This window comes from Delphinus delphis, chromosome 5 (assembly GCF_949987515.2).
Source record: "Delphinus delphis chromosome 5, mDelDel1.2, whole genome shotgun sequence".
NCBI classification, from domain to species: domain Eukaryota; kingdom Metazoa; phylum Chordata; class Mammalia; order Artiodactyla; family Delphinidae; genus Delphinus; species Delphinus delphis.
Genome location: NC_082687.1, coordinates 73,020,108 through 73,042,360, shown reverse-complemented (window position 1 = coordinate 73,042,360; position 22,253 = coordinate 73,020,108). Strand labels below are relative to the sequence as shown.

Below are 22,253 nucleotides of genomic sequence, written 5' to 3'. Positions count from 1 at the left end.
TGAATAATCATCATCAAGAAGTTCAAGAATGAAAAGGAAGACCAGTTCAGCATCAACTATGCCAACATCACAACTGCTGTAATTTCAACATTGAGACAATGATTCCATCAGTTCTTTCAGCTACTTTTAGGAAATCAGTAGCTAAATCATTCTGGCCCACATGCCAGGGAAGATCAGGATACAGTTGTGTTCAAATGTTAGATATTCCACAGAGAGCATGATAAGATTTTAAACCATCATGAAGATAGTTTAGTAATATAAGCTCTCAAAAATTTTAAACCAAAAAAGTATTTTTTTTTGTAGTATGTTTCACAAAACCCTGGGGTAACTAGATAATGTGAGAGCCAAGATGTGAATACACTAATTAGAAATATATAAACAAGTTTATTTGCCTATTTTCTAGTTCTACTTTAAGGGGATATATGAGCTCAGGAAGTACATGGGTATACACTACTCTGCACAAACCTGATAAAAATAAAATGACTGCATGGGGGAGATCACACTGAAAGCATATTTGAAAGAAGGAAAGCAGCTGGTTTTGCACAGGTAAAAAGGAAACATTTTCCAAACCAGGCAAAGATAATATAAAGTACCAAAAAGGTAGGGCCAGCAATAAATATGCTGAGAAGTGTTACAAGTAGGTTAACTTGGAGCATGTTGGTGGCTATGATAACAAGAATTTCTGATGAAACATTTCTGAATATTTAGCAAAATTGCAGTGGGTCTACTTTGATGCCTACGAAAGAAAAACTACATTTGAAAGCCTGTTAATTTTCCCTTTATCCTCAGGTACAGCATTTACTAATTTTAGTGGAAGGCTCTGCAGGCTCCTTTCCTTTGGCCCTGGTGTCATTTATTGTGAGATTAGATCTTGAGTGATAGGCTGTTCGGCCTCTGGAAATGAATATCTTTAGCTACACAATGATCATTAGGAAAAAAGATTTGAACTTTGCGTGCTTTTCCTGATCATAACACAAGAGCGTTTAGGCCATAATCAATTTCATCCCAAACATGTATTACCTTACACAGATGGCCACTAATGGTCACGATGGGAATTACATATTCAGCAAGTGTTGAAATGTGATAAAATTCCCATGGCATTTATGGAATTAAAAAAAAAACCTCCAAAGACTAATTTTACTTTCAAAATGTCACTGTGCCAAAAGTTATAAAGGTTTCAGTTGATGCCTCTTTGATATAATATAGATTTAGTTATCACTGAAAAATCATGAAATAATACTTATTTACCTAGAAAAGTCATCGATAATCTTATCTTCTCTTTTAGATGTTCATAATGTAATGCTTTTAAAAAGGGATATAAGTATAAAATTTCTACCCTAGTGAAGATACAAACGTCATGTAGAGTATTTTAAAACTATGGTAAAATGCATTATGACAGATTTGGAAACTGTGTTTTTTCCCCAATACATTTATATTACATATATTGGGAAATAACGGAACCTTAAAATGACCTATTTCCATATAAGCAAATATTGTGTCAGGGCTTAGATTATTTCGTATTTTTTAAAAGTTTAAGATATGTTCCTAAATGAGGAAAAGCATAGTTATCAAACTCATATCAACTTGGGCTTCAGACGATAACATGGACTATCGGGCAGAAGTTTCTTTGAAGACAAATAAAAGGAATAATACTGGTAAATAAAGTTTTATCACTGGAGTAAATATGAATAAAGAGTAGTAACATTTGGGAACCTTTGTTACAACATAAAATAAGATTGTGACTAGGCAGATGAAGAAACATTTCCTTAGCACAGAAATACCAGATACTGCTACGTGCTTTACACTGATTCATTCAGTTAATAGCTTCGGGGAGGTTGAATAAATTATGTCAGGTCAAACTGGGGTACAGCTGAGCTACGATGGTAGAAACAACACACCAAGAATCAATACACACCCCAAGGCAGCGAATGGAAAGTAAAACTGAGATTAAATGAAAGTTAGAATTTTATGTAAATCATCAGGTTTTTAAACATTTGTCTCTGTTGTTCAGTTTTTGGTAATACTCTGTTTCTGTGAATGGGTTTCAGCCTCAGTCCTGAGGCATTCCTGCCAGGGGTACCTGTTTCCTGTTTCCACCTGCAGGCCCCAGACTCACATTTTGGGACTGGTTTCCTTCCACACACACACGTGTGTCTGCATTCATTCCCTCACACACACACCGAGCAGGTAGTTCTGGGCAAGATGGTGGGACACAACCACAGTCCCTTCCTTCCTCGAATCTGTACTTCAGAATCCATTCTTTGGATTCTCCCTTCCTTGTTTTCTGACTGTACCCCCTTGCCTTGCGTTGGTACCTGTTTCTCCTAGACCCTGCTGCCTGGCTGCCATCAAGCCCCAAGTAATTAGCCACAGGAGCAGAAATGGAGAGCAGCGGTCTTCAGATTTACCGGAGGGGCTTATTACACACAGATCAGTGGGCCCTACCCGCAGAATTTCTCACTGAGTAGGTCTGAGATGAGGCCTGGAAATGTACATTGGTGACAATGCTGCTGGTTTGAGGACCTAATTGCTTGTCTCCAGCAAGGTTGACAAACTTTTTCTGTAAAGAGACAGATGGTAAATATTTTAGGGTTTGAGGGTCGTACATTCTGTGCTGCAACGACTCAATGCTGTCACCGTAGTGTGAAAATGGCCAAAGACAATTTGTAAACAAATGGATGGAGCTGTGTTCCAATAAAACTTTATTTACAAAAATAGGCAGTGGGTGAATGTGGTTCTTGAGCTGGAGTTTGCAGACCCTTGATGCATAATACTGGTGAGCAGCGCATCTCTGCACCGGCCTCCATCCTGACTGATTGCTCTTGATACTTCCTGGGTCAGCTCTGACCCTTCTTTCTTAGCCTGGCCTTAGGTCCTCTGGTCCCAGTTCTCTCTCCTCTCCTTGCAATCCCAAACTATAGACAGAGCCTCTCAACTGTAATATACGATTACCATCAGAGAAAAACAGTACTCTCCCTAAATAATCAATTTACTATATGCTATATACTACCTTAGAAGTAAACACAAAATGTTCTGTGAGTACAAACGATAAAAACAGGAAATAAGTATTTTCTTAGTTGGGGTGGCTCAAAAAAACCATCCAACACGAGTTAACATTTGACCTAAAATCCTAAACGAAGAATTAAGAATTAGCCAGGCACTTGGGAGAGGTGGGGAGGGATGCGGGAAGAAATCCCAAACAGAAGAAATCACATGATGCAAAGACAGAGGTATGCAAATGCACATTGTGTTTGAGAAGCTGCCATTTAGTCAATATGGAACCGATAAATGAAGCGAGGTGGGTGATTTAAATAATGCTAATTTAATAGGGTTGTTCTGAGGATGAAATTGGATCAGTCATCTCAAACTCTGAGTAGTAAGTTAGGAAAACGATAAGCCTGAAAAACCGGCAGGAATGGAAATCAAAGGGGCTATTTTTTATGTTTGGGATTCCAAAGGCAAAGGGCATCTGGGGAAGAACTGTAGAAGGGGAGGGACAGGATCAGATTTACACTCAGAGAGTTCACCGGTGGCCAACTGGGGATGGATGGGGAAGAATGGAGGTTGCCAGACCAGTTGGAAGACTGTGGCAGTCACCATACTCTTTAGCTTTAAGATACGGTACCTCTGGAATACAGAGGCCCTGGTGGCCATGGGATTCTCAGAACCATTCTACAACGCTGGCTCTCAAAGATCACCGGCTTCTCTCTGGTCTGCATTCCACTGGGCATCATTCACTCTTGTGCTTCTCTTCTCAACATCTCTTTGCACACAACAAAGGGGTTTTATTTAACAGAAGAGACTCTCATACCTCTGTCCTTTCAGTTTAAGCTGAGCTAGAGTACACTAAGACTAACAGCGTTAAATCATTGGCATGGCTCATTAGCCTGCTTCTGGAGAAATCAGGCAACCAAGGCCAAGAAGGAGGTTTTAACTTGGTGCTTTTTGAACCACAGAAATCATATTTGAATTGTCACAGAGCCAAGGCCTTGCCAAATAAGGTCAGAATTCACACACCCAGCTGAAAAGAATCAGGATTTGAGAGGCGACTGGGTGTAGCCTGCAAAAACAACACATCCATCTTATCGGAGTGAGAAGAGAGCAAAACCCAGTGTGGAAAGTCTACCTCAAAGCGTTCATAATTAGGGATCGATCAGCCAGAAAGGAGAAGCGTGAGATCAGAGATCTAAGGGAACATTAAGTACTTTCACTAAGAAGACTCTAAAGATGAGTTGAGGGAAAATCATGAAAAACATATTCCCACCTTCATTTTTTTTTTTTTTTTTTTTTTTCGGTATGCGGGCCTCTCACTGTTGTGGCCTCTCCCGCTGCGGAGCACAGGCTCCGGTCGCGCAGGCTCAGCGGCCATGGCTCACGGGCGCAGCCGCTCCGCGGCATGGGGGATCTTCCCAGACCGGGGCACGAACCTGCGTCCCCAGCATCGGCAGGCGGACTCCCAACCACTGCGCCACCAGGGAAGCCCCCCACCTTCATTTTTAAGGAGGATAGAGTACATTACATTACACAGAGTGCACACAGCCTGCCTCATTTCCTACGCAGACGGGTCCTGAATACCATGCCTCCCCACCCCAAGGGCTGATCTCATGATGACTCAACTACACACGTGGTTACATTTTACTTTTCAAGTCACCAACATTTTACATACATTCTTGCTTTCTTTTAAACCGTCCTGGCAGAATAACATACGGATTAGGAACTTGAGATCTGGAATTAAGACAGAACTGGGATTTGAATCCCTGCTCTGCCAACTACTGGCTATGTGTCCTTCAGCAAATAACTTAAGAATTTCTACATCAGCAAGATAAGGCTAATAATATGGCTGTACTAGAGTTGTTTTGAGGATGAAAACAGATTGTTTACCTTAACCTTTTTTTTTTTTTGAGTACAGGTAGGAAAAGATGTTGAGTACTTACCTAAGATATATATATACCTATATATATATATATACCTAAGATATATATATCTTATATATAAAGATATATATATATCTTTTGTATATCCGATTTGCTTTGTTAATGTTAATAAATTATATACATTGCAAAATGCAACAACAAATTGTAAAAAAAAAAGATGAGTAAAACATAAATAGAAACAGAAGTTATAACATTTTCTTGCTTACCCCAGTGGTTCATTTTGTGTACCCCACGTTAGAGGCCCCTGGAACTAACTAATCAAGTTAAGGAGCAGAGGACTTGAAGCTTAGTAGAGGCTCAAAAACTGGCAGGTCTTCTTAGTAGATAAGCTGACAGACTGCAAATGTTCTTAAGCAAACAGTAAAACAGGAAACTACTGGAATTTGAAACCACAAAATCACCAGTACATCATGTAAATTTTCATCTAGTACGTTTCAGTTTTTAGTACAAATGAAAGTGATATTGGCAGCTACTAAGAATAGAAACGGGTGGTTTTATCTGAAAAAGTATTCAGTTCAATACAGAAATGACTGTGAATTTGGCAGTCATAAATGTTCAGGAAAAGTTCTGTTTTTCATTAAGTTTTCTATTTCTCTAGGAATCCTCTACACCACTCCCCACCATATGTTGGGAAGGGTGCTGGACTGCTGTTAGTTACCCCCGAGTGTAGTGGTCAATCTGTATTATGCCACATCAAGGCAGTCTTCTCAAAAATCCCAGAAATGTCAACCATATTTTGGGGAGGAACCAAGGAGATAATATATAAAAAAAGATCACTAACTACCTCACTGTCCTATCTCGGTGCCTATCGCGGAGCCCAGGGTGCTAAGCCCTGTCTGCAATGACATTTTCCAGTGTTTAAGTTTACTGCCTATCTCCCTGCACTGAAATGAAGACAGGGATTTTTCCATCCTTTCCCCCTTCTGTGCCCCCAGAGTCCACAACAGAGCCTGACAAGTGCTGAGGCATTTGTTGTTGAATCTTTGCGACCAAGTGTCCCACATTCATCTGTTAAATAAGTAGGAAGACAGGTTTTTAAAAAAATGACTGAGTCTAAATTTCTAACGAATGCATCCTTTAAAATCCTTAGCTACCTTTTCTAACACATCCCTAAAGTATCCTTAGTGACAACGCATTTGAAACCAACATCCTCAAATGTGCAGAAAGCATGAACTATGTGGGTAACAGAAGGCAGGCTTTCGTTAAGCAAGCACTTACTAAGTAAATTTAGCCTTTGAATTAATTAGTTAATTGACTCATTCATTTATTCATAAAATACTTATTCAGTGATTAATACAGGCCAGACAGGCAGTTCCTGGAGACACAGAGATGAGTTCGATAAAAACGATCCCTGCTCTCATGAAGCTTCAGTCTAGTGGAAGATATATATTAACTATGAATTATAAAAATTTGTGCATATAAGACACAACACAGCTATCTGATTCAAAGGGGTGCTAAATGCTGCCAAAATTGTAGCTTTTTGATTACTCTTGAGCTCAAAAATGATCCTCTCTGACCCATAATTAATCTAAAAAACATTAACAGATAAAAGTATGGGGTAAGTTTTGATTTTTCAAAAAGCATATTTTGTAATTTATGCCTCATAATAAGAGAAGAAGACAAGAACAATTTTATCACCGGGGAAATACTAGACAAGTATTATATCTCACTGTTTTCTGTAATGCTCAAGATAAATAATTTGCTTTCTCAAACATCAGAAGTGATTAGAAGGTAATTTATGCAATTGCATTTCCCTATTGAAGCAAATAAATATAAAAATTTTTCAAAAACTCTATTTACCATGAAGGAGTACCTTCATATTTCGACCAATGGTTTAATTATAAAATATTCCCCAATAAGTAAGATCAAAGCCCTCTGTACCACTAATTTTCAAAGGAATCCAGCAGCATACTATAAGTATGAGGCAAATAAATTTGTGTCTTAGAAATAAATATAAAGTAGCAGATCAAAGAGGAAGGTGAGAAATTAGAGAAACCACTGCTAATGAAGTATAAGACTTGATAATTATTCTGTTATTTATTTGCAATTCTTTCCCGACCAAATAACAAATAAATTCTTAATTTAAAAAATAATCTAGGGCTTCCCTGGTGGCGCAGTGGTTGAGAGTCCGCCTGCCGATGCAGGGGACACGGGTTCGTGCCCCGGTCCGTGAAGATCCCACATGCCATGGAGCGGCTGGGCCCGTGAGCCACGGCCGCTGAGCCTGCGCGTCCGGAGCCTGTGCTCCGCAGCGGGAGAGGCCACAACAGTGAGAGGCCCGCGTACTGCAAAAAAAAAAAAAATCTAATACTTAAAAACATAGACCAACACTATAAGTGGTTTCATAATCTAAATTACAAGTCCAAATACATTGTCTTTCAAAAGAAATAGGCTAAAGAAGGTAAAACAGGTCAAGTGTGCTGTCTGAAAGAATGAGACAATTGTAAATTCTTTCAAGTGGTGATGAACAGAGACGAAAAGGTGTTTTCTGTCCACAAAACCCAAGTGATGCTACAATTCTCCTCAAACTGGGTAAAGACACCTCAATATCTGATGTGATTCTCATAATCCCTTTGGCATTTTAACTATGTGAGCCTTCTTGCTCCTGAATGTCTTGGGTTTCCTAGTAATAAATGTCACCTTCCTGACCTTTATTTAGTAAAAGAAAAAAGATGTTTCAGGAACATCCTGAAACAACTCATAGCATCAGAGAAATGATTTCTTTTTAATCCTGAAAAGTCTACCATCTGAATGCAAGTGTTGGAGACCAAACTGTACAACTGTGTAGCAGAGATGTTGATGATATTTAATAGATGGATGTAAAAGTCCTAAATCCTCTAAAAATGACTGTTACTAGGGAAAACCCTATCCAGAGAACTTTTTCAAACCTTTCACATCCTCTCTCCCTTACTGTGCCCTGAAGGTGAAGGGGGGCATTCTAGTGCTCAGATGAGCTGGGTAGAAAAGTGACAAAGCATTGCACCAGGGGACACATGGCATTATCTTCTTGGATGTTCTTGGCTTATTTTGATACATGTTTTTGGAATTATGCTAGGAGTTATAGCCCCCAAGGGAATAAGGCTTTTAACTAAATTTTGAAAACTGAATTACTTGTTTGAACAAACACTGGAGGGATAAGACAGACAGCAGGGTTTAAAAGTACAACCTTAACCATATTATAACATTTCCACTTATTTTGTAACTTATTAAAAATACATTCTTGATTTCAGGAAAAGCTCTACAAATCTTCCACATTTTAAATGCCTTTAATGTAATGCTACCATTAATGTGTCAATGGCATTTTGCATCATTAATTCAAATATGGCCAGAAACGTCTTGTGTATGACCACAAGGATGTTCTGATCTTTTGTTGAAAAGCGAGGGAAAATATCTATAGAAATTTTGAGAAGCACATTTCCTAAAAATTTCACACACATACGGAATATTATCTGGTTTCCAAACTGTGCTCCGTGGAGCCCCAGAGTCCTGAAAAGCCACTCGTGGACCATGATGAGGGCAAGGGTCTGAAGGGAGAGACAGTTAGGGGCTTCTCCCCACCTCTCCACTTGTTAACCAGAGAAGCTCTGCTTCTGTATATTACATATACACTGAAAATATATAAATATATTCAGGCAATATTTAGTTTGGAAAATGGGTCCTGCTCTTAGAAAAAAAGAGAGATTTGAAAACCACTCTCAGCTTAAAAGTCATTATCTTACAAGTCCAATATTATGGTCTATATAAAAAACAGATCCCAAGCATATGAAAAATAGATTACAATAAATGAGTCTCATTTAAAGTAGCCAAGGAAGAAGCCAAAACGGATGAGCCTAGGACTATGACAGCTAAATTTAAGTTAGAGTGACACACCAACAGAACCTGCGCTGACACACTGAAACCTGCCTCACTACGATGTGTGGTAACAGTCCCCCACAACTCCTCCTGAATACCAATCCCAGCTGATTTTAACAAAGAATGGAAGCTCAGACCAAGAGAGACCCGCTCTCACCCTACAGTCCCCAAACGATCAGGGGGGAGAATCATTTTTCAGAAAAGCAGCTTTTAGTTGCAGGAACCCCTCTGTGTCATTGTGCCTATTCTTTTTCTTTTAAGAAGACCTCTGCTCTCCTTTAACTGGTAAAATAATCTTTTGAGGCTCATTTCAAAAGTTACCACCTCTCTGAAAGCTTGCTATGGCCCAAGTTTGTGGGTCACTCCTCTGGCTTTCCTGAAGGAACTGGTTCAGACCATGACACTCAGAGGGCCACACTGAGTGTTCCTTAATTGGTTGTGCATCCCTGATACGTAGCAACTATTAACCGCTTAATGAAAGTTACTTAAGTTAATTACTGAAAGAAACGATGGTTTCAGGGGATACAGAAAATCAGTCCTTATATGGAACAAGCTGGCTGACCATGGGAACCAATCTCTTCACCTTTCTGATTTTTCAATAAAAGAGAGCATGGCTTATCATGAAGTAAAGAGGAATTAGCTATAAATTCCCTTTTTCATTTATTTTAGGTAAGAGACAGTCATAAGGGAGGCTTCTGTATCTGTAAACTAAAAATATATAAATACATGTAATGGAGTTCCCCAGGCAACTGAAATTTCAATGTGACTCGCGATCGCCATCTGCTGGAAGAAAGGCTGAACATCTGTTTTAGTTAAAAGAGCGAAGTCAAAATTTAATGACATATTAAACACACACACACACACAACTGTTAAACCTATAAAATCGAATCTATAAACTCTAGGATATTCACAGTAAAAATGTTAGGCACATTAAACATTGAACTCCAGAATCTGCTACAGTGCACTTCAAGTAGAAACAAAATTTAATGGTTAGAATCCACTTAAAATATTTTTATTCAGTTATTATATGTTAATTCTACCATTGCCACAGGGGAAAAGGCTACATTATATTCAGGCTGTGTAGGAAAGGAGACAGGAGAAAAAGAATCATTTCCAAACAGTTTTGTTTTTTTTTTTTAACTTCTCAAAAGAGTAAGAAAAGCCAAAGATTAAGAATCAATACCGTTAGTACTTTAAGACAATATGGGACTTTGGTTGGAGATATTGAAAGAGATTATAGTCATGGTCTCATAAATAAAAAATTACTTTATTTCACTAATATTCCAAACACATAACCATATATAAGGATATTAGAAAAAAAAGGGAGAGAGAAATTCAATAAATTAATAACAAGTCTCCTGCTGTGTGTGCACATCTAAAATTGGTGGCGGTGGTGGGATTTATCGAGTTGGAGGGTTCCATACATGCTATCACAAGCCTTCTGAGAAATAAGGAGGATACAAAATAGGTTCAAATATAAGGGAGAGATGAGACACAAACTAGCTTCTAAAGTGATCTCAATCCACTGAGAAGACAGGGGAACAGTATCTAGAGTCACAAGTGGCAACCGCATACCGGAGAAAACCACCTCCAGCTGTACCATGCCACTGCCGGTATTACACAGAGTGGGCGGCATGCGGGGAGAGGAAGGAGGGAAGGGTCCAGGGAGACATGCATGGTGCTGGCTACCATCCAAGACAGGAAGTACATTGAGAGAGACGAAGAAAAAACATGTCAGTCGTGACTCATCTGAAGGCAAGATCAACTTGAAGCAAGCTTGAGTCTATGCCTTATAAACATGAGTATAGTTGAAGGAATTATGTCATTAGGAAGTCAGAATGAAGATACTCGAGTGGCTAAGAGTATGAACTCTGGAGCCAGAGTCAGAATTCTGGTTCACCCTCTATGAGCCGAGTAATCTGTAAAATTACTTAACCTCTCTGTTACCCTGATTTCTTCATCTGCACAGTTGGGATAATTAACACTACCTACCTCAAAGGGATGCTATGAAGATTAAATAATTTAATACAGCGGTCCCCAACCCTCGGGCCATGGACCACTATAGGTCCGTGGCCTGTTAGGAACCTGGCCCACAGCAAGAGGTGAGCAGCGGGAGAGCGAGCGAAGCTTCATCTGTATTTACAGCCGCTCCCCATCAATCGCGTTACCGCCTGAGCTCCGCCTCCTGGCAGCATTATGGTGAGTCGTATAATTATTTCATTATATATCACAATGCAATAATAATAGAAATAAAGTGTACAATAAATGTAATGTGCTTGAATCATCCCGAAACCATCCTCCCTCCCTGGTCTGTGGAAAAATTGTCTTCTATGAAACTGGTCCCCGGTGCCAAAAAGGTTGGGGACCGCTGGGTTAATAGATTTAAGTGCTACAAACAGCACGTGGCACACGGTAAGTACAACATAAAAATGTCTGGGGCTTCCCTGGTGGCGCAGTGGTTGGGAGTCCGCCTGCCGATGCAGGGTACACGCGTTCGTGCCCCGGTCTGGGAGGATTCCACATGCCGCGGAGCGGCTGGGCCCGTGAGCCATGGCTGCTGAGCCTGCGCGTCCGGAGCCTGTGCTCCGCGGCGGGAGAGGCCACAACAGTGAGAGGCCCGCGTACAGCAAAAAAAAAAAAAAAAAAAAAAAAAATGTCTGCTATTTTTAATTTAGGAAGCAAGATTTCTTGCTATTTATGCAGCATCAATCATAGCGTATCCATCACTTTTTTGGCTGAAGAGCCTTGGTTTCTTTGTCGGTAAAATGAGGATATTTATAGTTGTGGCAGAAATGATGGATGTATCTAAGTGAACAATGACAGGTCAGGTATAAGCACTGGGTTGTTCACTTATACATTCTATATGATTGGCTATGGAGTCACACAAGCTGTATATTTATTATATTACTTTGTATTACACATTATATGCCTTCATTAACTATATACACACATGCATGTGTGTGCATGTCTGTGTGTGAGCAGGAGGCATGCACACCTTCAGCAATGCTGACGCAATGGAAGATTTTGGCAAAGGTATTGCTAGATGAGGCTAAATTTGATCCAAAATTGTGAAAAGAGCCCAGATCTATATAAAGCAATTCCAGAGACTTTTCAGCAAAAACTTTAAGAGCTGTCAGTGCTTAGACCGGAGGAGATTCAACAGTTTAGTGGTGTGTCAAGATATTTTGATTTTAATTTTATTGGCCCCTTGAATTAAGACAAGTTTTCTGGAAACCAAACTTGCCTTACGGGCAAAACAGTCTTCCACGTACCTTTTCAATTAACTCGTAGCTCTCTTCCAGTTTGAGCAGCCTGTTCTGCACGGACGTGGACGCCCGGTGATAGACCGTTCGCCACTCCTGAAAGTCGCTCTCTGAAATCTCAGCCACGGCAAAACACAAAGTTCTTAACCCTGAAAAAAGGGAGCATACACCCCCAACCACAACATCAAATAAGATTTTGTTCAGAAGTCTGACACTTCCTTATTTTTTTTTCCCCATAGCACAGTGATATTTATCTGGTGCTCAGGAAATTTATAGTTAGGTAGAATGATGCTGCAGCCACTCTGCAAAGCAGTTTGGTACTTTCTAGAAATGTTAAACATAAATATATGACCCAGCAATTTCACTCCCAGCTATCTACCTAAGAGAAATGAAATCATACATCCACACAAGGACTTGCAGGTAAATGTTCATTAGCAGCACCATTCATACCAGCCCCCAAAAGGAAACAGTCCAAATGTCCATCAACTGGTGAACAGATAAACAAAAACTGGTGTATCCATACAACAGAATACTCTTGGACAATGAAAAGGAATGGAGTAGTGATGCACACTGCAGCATAGACGACCTCCAAAACCATTATGTTAAGTGGAAGAAGCCAGACACAGAAGATCACATGTTGTAGAATTTCATTAAAAGAGAAGTCCAGAAAAGGTAAATTTATAGTGACAAATAGTAGGTTAATTTTCCTGGGGGGTTGGAGTGTGGGTAAGGGGTGTCTGCAAACAGCATGAAGTTTCATTTTGGGGTGAAAGAAGTGGTTTAAATTTGGATTGACACTTCCATTTTTATTTAACGAAGTCTCATTTCGAAAACACTGATTCAGTTCAAACAATATGTTGAAATCTGATTCAAGTTCAATGGAACCTTAGTGTCCAATTCCCCAGCTCTTTCAATCCACCCTCCATGCCTCGAGTAACTTTTCTAAAATCTGAATGAATCTCATCAGGTTATTCCTTTGCTTGAAGTCTTTTAATCGTTCCCCAGGATGAAGTCCAAACCTCAGAGTCTGGCTCAGTCACCACATATCAATTGCCTTCCACCTCATTCTCTGCCATTCACTTCCCATGGTAGGGTCTTTGCACAAACTGGTCATTTTTTTCTCCATTCCCCCCTCTCTCAATCCCCCTCTGCTGCCTGCCTTGCATCTACTTTAAGACTCAGTTCTTAAAACCATCTCTTTGAAGCATCCTCCTCTCACCCAGACCCCAAAGGCAGAAATCCCCAACACTCCTGTGGTATGAATGGCAATGTTTCATATTGTTTTTCTTGTGATCTCCTACATTAGCTTGAAGCTCCTGAAGGGCAGGGTCCCGGAGTTCTTCATACCTGTAACTCCAGTGCTGAACACAGTGGCTTCACAGACGCTTATGAAGTAAGGAAGAGAGGGACCCCAGTGGGGTCTACTGGGAGAGCCACCTTCCTCTAGCTGGGATATATGGTTGTATTTACTACTGCTCTTTTACCACTGTGAATCTGTAGTATAAAGAGTCTAAAAAACTGAGGGACAGTGACTCTCTCCCGTTGCGGAGCACAGGCTCCGGACGCGCAGGCTCAGCGGCCATGGCTCACGGGCCCAGCCACTCCGCGGCATGTGGGATCTTCCCAGACCGGGGCACGAACCCGTGTCGCCTGCATCGGCAGGCGAACTCTCAACCACTGCGCCACCAGGGAAGCCCCCCAGCTGATGTTTGAAGTGACCTACTTCTAGTGCTCAATGCCTGTCAATTTTATAATTCACTTGGAGGCTACCCTCAGCCAGAAAAAAGTTGATGAGCTGGAACAAGGAAGAGGGAGAAGCATTTGCCAGCCAAGATAAATGCAGTTAACTAGGTTCCCAAGAAGACAATGTCCTCGCTCAAGGTCATTTAGCTCTCAGACAATTAGGTGCTAGTGATCTCAAGTCAAAGAAAATATGGCTGGGACCATGTCAGAAAAAGAAGCAAAGAAGGGGGGCTTCCCTGGTGGCACAGTGGTTAAGAATCTGCCTGCCATCAAAAAGAGTCATGTACCACAATGTTCACTGCAGCTCTATTTACAATAGCCAGGACATGGAAGCAACCTAAGTGTCCATCGACAGATGAATGGATAAAGAAGATGTGGCACGTATATACAACGGAATATTACTCAGCCATAAAAAGAAACGAAATTGAGTTATTTGTAGTGAGGTGGATGGACCTAGACTCTGTCATACAGAGTGAAGTAAGTCAGAAAGAGAAAAACAAATATTGTATGCTAACACATATATATGGAATCTAAAAAAAAAAAATTGTTCTGAAGAACCTAGGGGCAGGACAGGAATAAAGACGCAGACAAAGAAAATGGACTTGAGGACATGGGGAGGGGGAAGGGTAAGCTTGGACGAAGTGAGAGAGTGGCATGGACATATATACACTACCAAATGTAAAATAGATAGCTAGTGGGAAGCAGCTGCATAGCACAGGAAGATCAGCTCAGTGCTTTGTGACCACCTAGAGGGGTGGGATAGGGAGGGTGGGAGGGAGATGCAAGAGGGAGGAGATATGGGGATATATGTATATGTATAGCTGATTCACTTTGTTATAAAACAGAAACTAACACACCATTGTAAAGCAGTTATACTCCAATAAAAGATGTTAAAAAAAAAATCCACCTGCCAATGCAGGGGACACGGGTTCGAGCCCTGGTCTGGGAGGATCCCACATGCCGTGGAGCAGCTGGGCCCATGTGCCACAACTACTGAGCTTGTGCTCTAGAGCCCGTGTGCCACAACTACTGAAGCCCGCATGCCTAGAGCCCGTGCTTGGCAACAAGAGAACCCACCACAATGAGAAGCCTGCTCACCGCAGTGAAGGGTGGCCCCTGCTCACCAGAACTAGAGAGGGCCACGCATAGCAGTGAAGACCCAACACAGCCAAAAAAAAAAAAAAGAAGCAAAGAAGATAGGACATAAAGTGGCCAGAGGACACCATCTTCCAAGAAAGGAGTAGGCTTGTCCACTGCCAGATCATTTCGAGTAGAACTTAAATCTTTGGGCCATATTAGGACATGTTTTTCTCTTCTGGAAACCTGGCTGGAAACTTACTCTGGGGTAGCCATGGTGCACAAGTGCTGCTCACCTAGGGCCAGAGACAAAGGGGTGGAGGTGGAGGCCAAGCCAATTGGAATGTGTCTAGGAGCTGGAATATCTTTAACATCACAACCAGAGAGGAGAAAGATGCTCCCCTAACCCTCCTCAAAAAAGGAACCTGTGCTGTGTGCTGGGTAGGTTGTACCTGCCAAGCCCCTCTGAAGCTGCGCCTCATGGAATCTGAACTCTACAGACTTGTGGGTCTTCATGCTCTTCCATCTTTGGAGGAGAAATAGGAGAAGGTTCTTCATGTTCCTGCTTTTCAAAGCCTAGTGCTTTTAAAAACATTCCTATCTTTCTGTAGCTTGGATTAAGAGGAAAAGGATTGGATCAGAGGTCAGGCTCGGTGCCACTGGCAACAGTTCCAGCAGACGCAGACAAGAGTGAAAACTTTGATGGGAGATTCAGATACGGCGCTGGCCACTTTTGTTAAGTTTAGAGATAAGATTCTATAAATTCCTGTAGGAACTGACCCTAATGTGTACCAACTCTCACTTCCTTTCATCTCATCTAGATCATCTCCCTAGACTACATTTCAGTAGAACAGAGACAGAACTAAGCATGTTTGCCACGGATTCTCAGGTCTCACACAGAGCCTGGCAGGTGGTAGGGGCTTAATAAGTTCTGAGTTGACCCTAAGTTGAATAACTATTTTAAGAGTTACAGAGATTTATTTATTTCTTCTCCTCTTTCTTAGATTAGAATACCCAGTTCTTCGACTCTTGTTTCTTTCCTTCTGCATTGCTTGAGCTATAAAGCATTTAAACTGTAAACAGAGAGAGGTCTGGTCATTGGCTTTGGGGTATCACATGACCAGTGACCCACACTCTCTAGCTGCCCAGGGCTGCCATGTTGGGAGTGTCTCCTTGCTTCCTTCTCTGCCCAGGTCCAAGGCTGTGGGTGACACAGGCCAGACCAGGGAGCAGCCTGGCATCTCCTGAGTGGTGACCCAGTAGCCCGCTTCCATCTTTTCCTCAGAACCTGCTCCTCTTTCTTGCCACCGAGGCAGGGCCCAACTTCCTCTACAGTAACTTAGTTTCTGTGCACTTTTTTTTTTTTTTTTTTTTTGCGGTACACGGGCCTCTCACTGTTGTGGCCTCTCTCATTGCGGAGCACGGGCTCCGGACGCGCAGGCTCAGTGGCCATGGCTCACGGGCCCAGCCGCTCCGCAGCATGTGGGATCTTCCCAGACCGGGGCACGAACCCGTGTCCCCGCATCGGCAGGCGGACTCTCAACCACTGTGCCACCAGGGAAGCCCTCTGCGCACTTTTAACTGATCTCAGAGGTGCCTGTGAGGTGTAGAGTAGGAAGGGACAGAGCTGCTGAGGGAGTAGGGCTGAGAAGTCCCTCACACCCTCCAGCATGGCCTTTGAGCCAGGCATTAGGGACCATGTCTGTCACTTGTGGGTGCCCTTTGTTACCATTTGTGTGTTTGAAGAAAGTCTGAAATGCTGGAAAAAAAAAAACCTGTAAACAGTATTTATTCTAAAAAGCAAACAGATTTATAGGCCCTACATCCCCTAAAACGTGGGGGCAAAGTCTCTCAAAATTTTAATAAATACAGGAGAGCAAAATAAAAATAATGGGTGGGAACAGCATAGAGTATAATCTACATTATCAACATTTATTTTCATCTTACTTTAGGAATCTCTAAGTAAAATAATAAGAATGATACTGTAATATATTGGTAGTATAGGATTTCATTTTATTTTAATCATGCTTTATTGCCATATTACACTCACCTTCTGTAGCAAACTGCTCTAAATGTTTTAGGGTAATTTCTTTGTATTTTGAAGTCTCTGCTAGTCGGTCATAAATTACAGTGTCCTGGAAAACGAACAGAAGGTATACACACTTAAACTAAGAATTCTGAGTTTAATAAAGTTGATGTTGGCAACATTATTAGCAGCAAATGAGTATTAAAAAAATCGCTTTTAGCATTAGTGTTGAAGTACAAAATATTTTTCCCTAATAACACTGTTTCCCTTATGACACTAAGAAATAAGGTTCTGGTCCTGTATTTTCATCTTTCTCCTTTCTGAATAAATCCATAATTACTGCAATGTTCAAAACCTCATATTCTATCAATACTTCGCCTACCTGTGATGTGCTGCAATATCTCCCCCAACTCCTGAAGATTTTGCAGAACAATGCAGTGTTCACAGGTGCTATAAGGAAGAATGGTCCAGGACTCAAAGAGTTTGGGAAATGCTGGACTAAACAAAGCGAAAGAGCTTGCCCTGCGGCAATACTTCTTAGAGCCTTTAAAACGCTAATGCGCATGGTGGTTCCAAGGGGGCGGTATGGTATATGCCCCAAACTTACTACTGAACCTCTTAGAGGTTAGGGCATCTTCATGGGATTGGTGCTCACAAAAGAACAAACTCTGAGAACCACAGGTCTAAATTCATGGAGTGGGCTGGTGGGTAGAGCAGGGAGGATCTTGGACAAGCCTAGCATTACCTTACAGATGAATATTTCTCATTGTGTTACTTTAGCTTTAAGGCTCAATTTATTTAGTCTGTAAAATTAAATTACCGGATTATCTTTAAAGTCCCTTTCAGCTTTAACTTTAAGCATCAGTACGCTTCTCTAATTCTTGTCCCTTTATAAATTGCCTATTGTTCCTTTAGTTGTTCTTCAGCTTGGGTTTAATGTTTTAGGAATTTTAGTATTTGGCCTTCATGGTTTTATTAGACCAGGAAAAAATAAATCATTTACCTGCAATTACTTTCTCAGTGGCATTACTCATTTTGGGGTCTCCAGTCTCAGGGCTGAGATTTGGAAGCAGACTAATGGAGTATGATTTAGAACCCTTGAGAGAAACAGAACTTAGTGACCTCAGAACAGATGGAATATTCCAGGCTCCGATTATGAATTTCTCTTCATTTTTCAGTGGTGGAATGGGAAGAGGGGCAAAGCAAAAGGAAATGATAATTTCCCCTCATGGCTCCTTTCTGAGAACGAAAGGTATAACTTACAAACTATTTTTTTGAGAGGCTAATGAAATTTTCCATGAAATTAAAATAGGCCATTTTTAAATTAAGAAAATCTTAAAAAAAATTAAAGTCACGAAAACAAAAGTGATACGTAAGAAAGCTAGGGAGATTAAATTCTGCAATGTAGTTAAGCATTCTAGTGGAAGAAACTGATGATCACCCTAAATGGATTTACGTATCTGGTGTCTTAGCCCTTGGCAAGGTAGAAGTGGAAAATCATGGTGGGGTGATGCTGCTGGAGTGGTATGCACTGTCAGATTACAGTCACTTATGTGAAGGGCCTAGGCTTCACGGCCAAGAATTTGTCTTCGGTAAATTTTCATACAAAGCGTTGTTTTCCTGTTCATCTTTTAGTCTGAAGTTCCAGTGCTGCTCTGTCTCTCACCTACAGTGCCTTGCACACGCCAAGTATTCAAAAAATATGTGTGAAATGAACAAAGCACTGATGTAATTCTCAGTTATCCCCAAATTTCAGTTATATGGAATACCACATTATACAGTAAAGCCAAATAAAGGAGAGCTACACAACGAAATTTAAGCATCAATAATAATAAAGTATCAAGTAGGAAAAAAAAAGGTCTTATATAATTACTTAGCTAAGCACTGTAATTTATACTGATGTCATGCAGATAATCTTGCTATAAATTAGCCAGTTACTAATCATCAAGGAATCTGCCCTTGTTGTCCAGCTAAACACCAAGTTGAGATTGATCTGCTGCATGAAGCTGGGGCTGGAATATTTGCTAAAGACATTATACACATCTATATTTAAATACAGACAAACATTTACTGTGTTTATGTGTGCCTTTCAGAATTATCTGCACTTTGCCTCTGCCGTGGTGGTGAATGGCTAGAAATAACTAATTTCAGATGTGGTCTTTTTTGCATATGGCACAGAATTTTATTTCGGGGGCACTTAATTTGAAAATTTGCACTCACTTTAAGGTCCCTAAAGCATTAAGTGTATTACTCAAGTTTCTAATTTCTCTCTTGAATATAAATATTGGAGTAGGATTATTTTCTTGAATAAATTAAATTTTTATTTGTGTAAATGTAACTTTCCCTAAATTGGCTACTACTGCAGACACAACTTGTGTATTGTGTACTTTTCCTTCTTTTTCACTTAAAAATTAACAAAGCAAGACAACCCAATTACTGAAAATCTGGAAAAAAGCAAGAAAAATAAGTCATCCACACACACACACACACACACACACACACACACCCCATTTCTTTGTGTGATATTTTAAATGAACTCTTCAAATACTATCTTCCAATTCACTAACTCCATCCTCACCCCTCCAACTCTATCTAGAGCTTATTTCATTTGTTGATGTTTTTTTCTTAAATTTATGATTTCTAATTTATCTTACATGTAACCTATTCTCCCCTCTCTCCCAAATTTCTTTTTGATTAAAAATAACTGTAATTTCTTTATCATGTTGAGCTCTAAACATCCTCTGTCAGAACAGTTTACACAAATGATTTCATCTGGGGTGAGTTTATGATCCAGTTGTTTACATGTTTGTTCTCTCTTCGACATGAGATTTCCTCATGTGTCTCCAAGTTTTGCTCTTGCTCTTTCCTTCTTCACGTGCATTTCAATCTAGTGGTTTTCTGTACTCTCCAGTAGGGGCTTGAATGAGCTTTCCTCAGCTCTTCTCCTGGTTAGGAAGTTTACCAGCATCTTAGGTTTTAAAGAGGGGAGGCTGGCTCCTATCTGCATTTTACAGAAAGTACTATTTGTGCCCATTGTCCCACAGAAACCAAACTCTAGACATTGCTCCCTGATTCCCAACCCAGGGCCTGGGACTCCTACCCATCTCAGCTCAAGACTTCAGTTCAGTGTACCACCTTGATTTTCTATACCTATTTTGGTCTACCTCTGTTTTCTCTTTATACTATATCCATCACTGCTATGATTTTGGAATAAAGGAGGTGCATCAAACTATGAACAGATAATACCATGTTGACTGGAAAATATTCTTGAAGACTTCTTTTTTTAAATTTTTATTTATTTATATTTATTTTTGGCTGTGCTGGGTCTTCATTTCTGTGCGAGGGCTTTCTCTAGTTGCGGCGAGCAGGGGCCACTCTTCATCGTGGTGTGCAGGGCTCTCACTGTCGCGGCCTCTCTTGTTGTGGAGCACAAGCTCCAGACGCGCAGGCTCAGTAGTTGTGGCTCGCGGGCCTAGTTGCTCCGCGGCATGTGGGATCTTCCCAGACCAGGGCTCGAACCCGTGTCCCCTGCATTGGCAGGCAGATTCTCAACCACTGCGCCACCAGGGAGGCCCTTGAAGACTTCTTAATTGCCTTTCATTACTAAGGTATTCTGTTGCACTTGTCACTGTTGATTATTCACTCTGCCAAGGAATCAACGGACTCCTCAGGCTTTCCTCCAAATTTCAATGTCCTTCCTGAATCCTCTACTTTTCACATTTAGCCCTCCTCTCTTTTCATGCATTATTTTCTCCATATGAGATCTCATCAATCCCCTGCTTTTAGTTTCCAGCTACACTTTTAACTCCTATATCAGCACCCCATATATCTTCCCCTGTGAAATGCAGGTATCTTTGCTCTTATGGCCCAGATGTAGCTCCCAACTCTTTATCTTAGTAAGTGGTATCACTTAGTCTATTTAGTTAGCTAAACAGAAATCTGATAATCCTAGATCATCTTTTCCCTCATCACCCACATGTAATCAATTACTAAGTCCTAACTCTCTGTCCTCTTAATCCTCTCTGCAATTGTCTGTTATAAGGTTTTGATCCTTATCAACTTTTTCTTGGACTGTAGTCAACAGCTTCAACTGCTAACTCTCTATACATCTCTTTTCTGCTTTAAGTCACCTTCTAAATGGCATCAGAATGATCCAGAAAGAAAGGACAAGTTCTCGAGCATGAAAAACCCATGCTCACCTTTCTAACCTCACATTCTGCTATTCCCTGCCAAACTGCACATAGTTCTCAAATGCACCTTGCTGTTTTACATGTTTATGCTTTTTTAGTATTCAACCACATATCATAACTAATTTGGGAGCGGCAATAAGCAAGTTAATGTATGCAAACTATCTTCATGATTATTCAAAAAAGAAGTCCAATGTTTGTATTTTTTATTCAGCGCTTTAATGCCCCAAACAAAGTTTCTAGCTGGATTACTCAAAACTAAGAAAAGAGGATGTGGACTGGGTGTAGTTAAACTGGACACATACAAACCGTTTAAAGTGGGAGGTCTTAAGGGCTCTCTTTATTACTTTATCACTTAATGTATTACCACTGGGAGGTGGAAGATCTTTACAATATATTTCAATATTGTATCCTAATCTTCTCTTTATATATATTTCCCTGAGTAGTCTTAAGCTCCTGACAAGTTTTGAGTCTTATCTTCCTAACCCCCAAATCCAGCTGAAAGTCTAGTAGATAAAATGCACGCAGCAAACAAATGTTAGATGTTTGAATCAACAACCAAAGGAATTCTAAAACTACATTCACGAGACACCACGAAATAATTCTACCAAAATTCTTTAAAACCAAGGCATTCAAAAATTACATTTCAATGCTTTAAAACCAAGGCACTGAAAAACATTCTCAACAGGAATTCAAATAATAAGCTTGGGTTTCTTGGTAAGTTCAGTTTCCAAGTTCTATGTAATAAAGCAAGATTGGTGATTATAGTTGAAATTGGAAAGTTCCAAGTTGGTAAGTTACCTGACTACTCCAACTATACTAGGTACCTGGAAAGGATAATTCAAAAGGGAAATATTAACTAATTTTAAGAATTAGAAAGAAAAGGCCCTGGGCAGTAGATTTCTTATATTTCCATGAGTGTAGACATATTTCAACTAGAAAAATTCAGTTAGAATAACTATTTTGTCAATATAACCTACCGCTATACCATAGCCAACCAATAGTTAGAAATTCTGTTATAATTAAACCAATGCAAATACAATACAAGTAGTAATCTCCACATGAAGAAATTATAGCAGTAATTGTGATCCATTTTTCCCCCATTTCTACGGCCTTTAAAAAATTAAATTCAAACTGGTATAGGTCACTACATCTCTAATTCAATTTTAAA

At 40.4% G+C, this 22,253-nt stretch overlaps 1 protein-coding gene across 6 annotated transcripts in view; it reads right to left on the bottom strand.

The window, feature by feature from the left end:
- The window catches only part of ATP8A1 (ATPase phospholipid transporting 8A1), a 236,037-nt gene that overhangs the window by 104,576 nt on the left and 109,208 nt on the right, over positions 1–22,253 (bottom strand). For all 6 annotated transcript variants that reach the window (XM_060012624.1, XM_060012626.1, XM_060012628.1 and 3 more), the window contains 2 exons: positions 16,920–17,004; positions 12,059–12,198 (listed from right to left, as the gene is read on the bottom strand). In XM_060012624.1, coding sequence (XP_059868607.1) covers positions 12,059–12,198; positions 16,920–17,004 — 225 coding nt within the window. The remainder of the gene's footprint in view (positions 1–12,058; positions 12,199–16,919; positions 17,005–22,253) is intronic.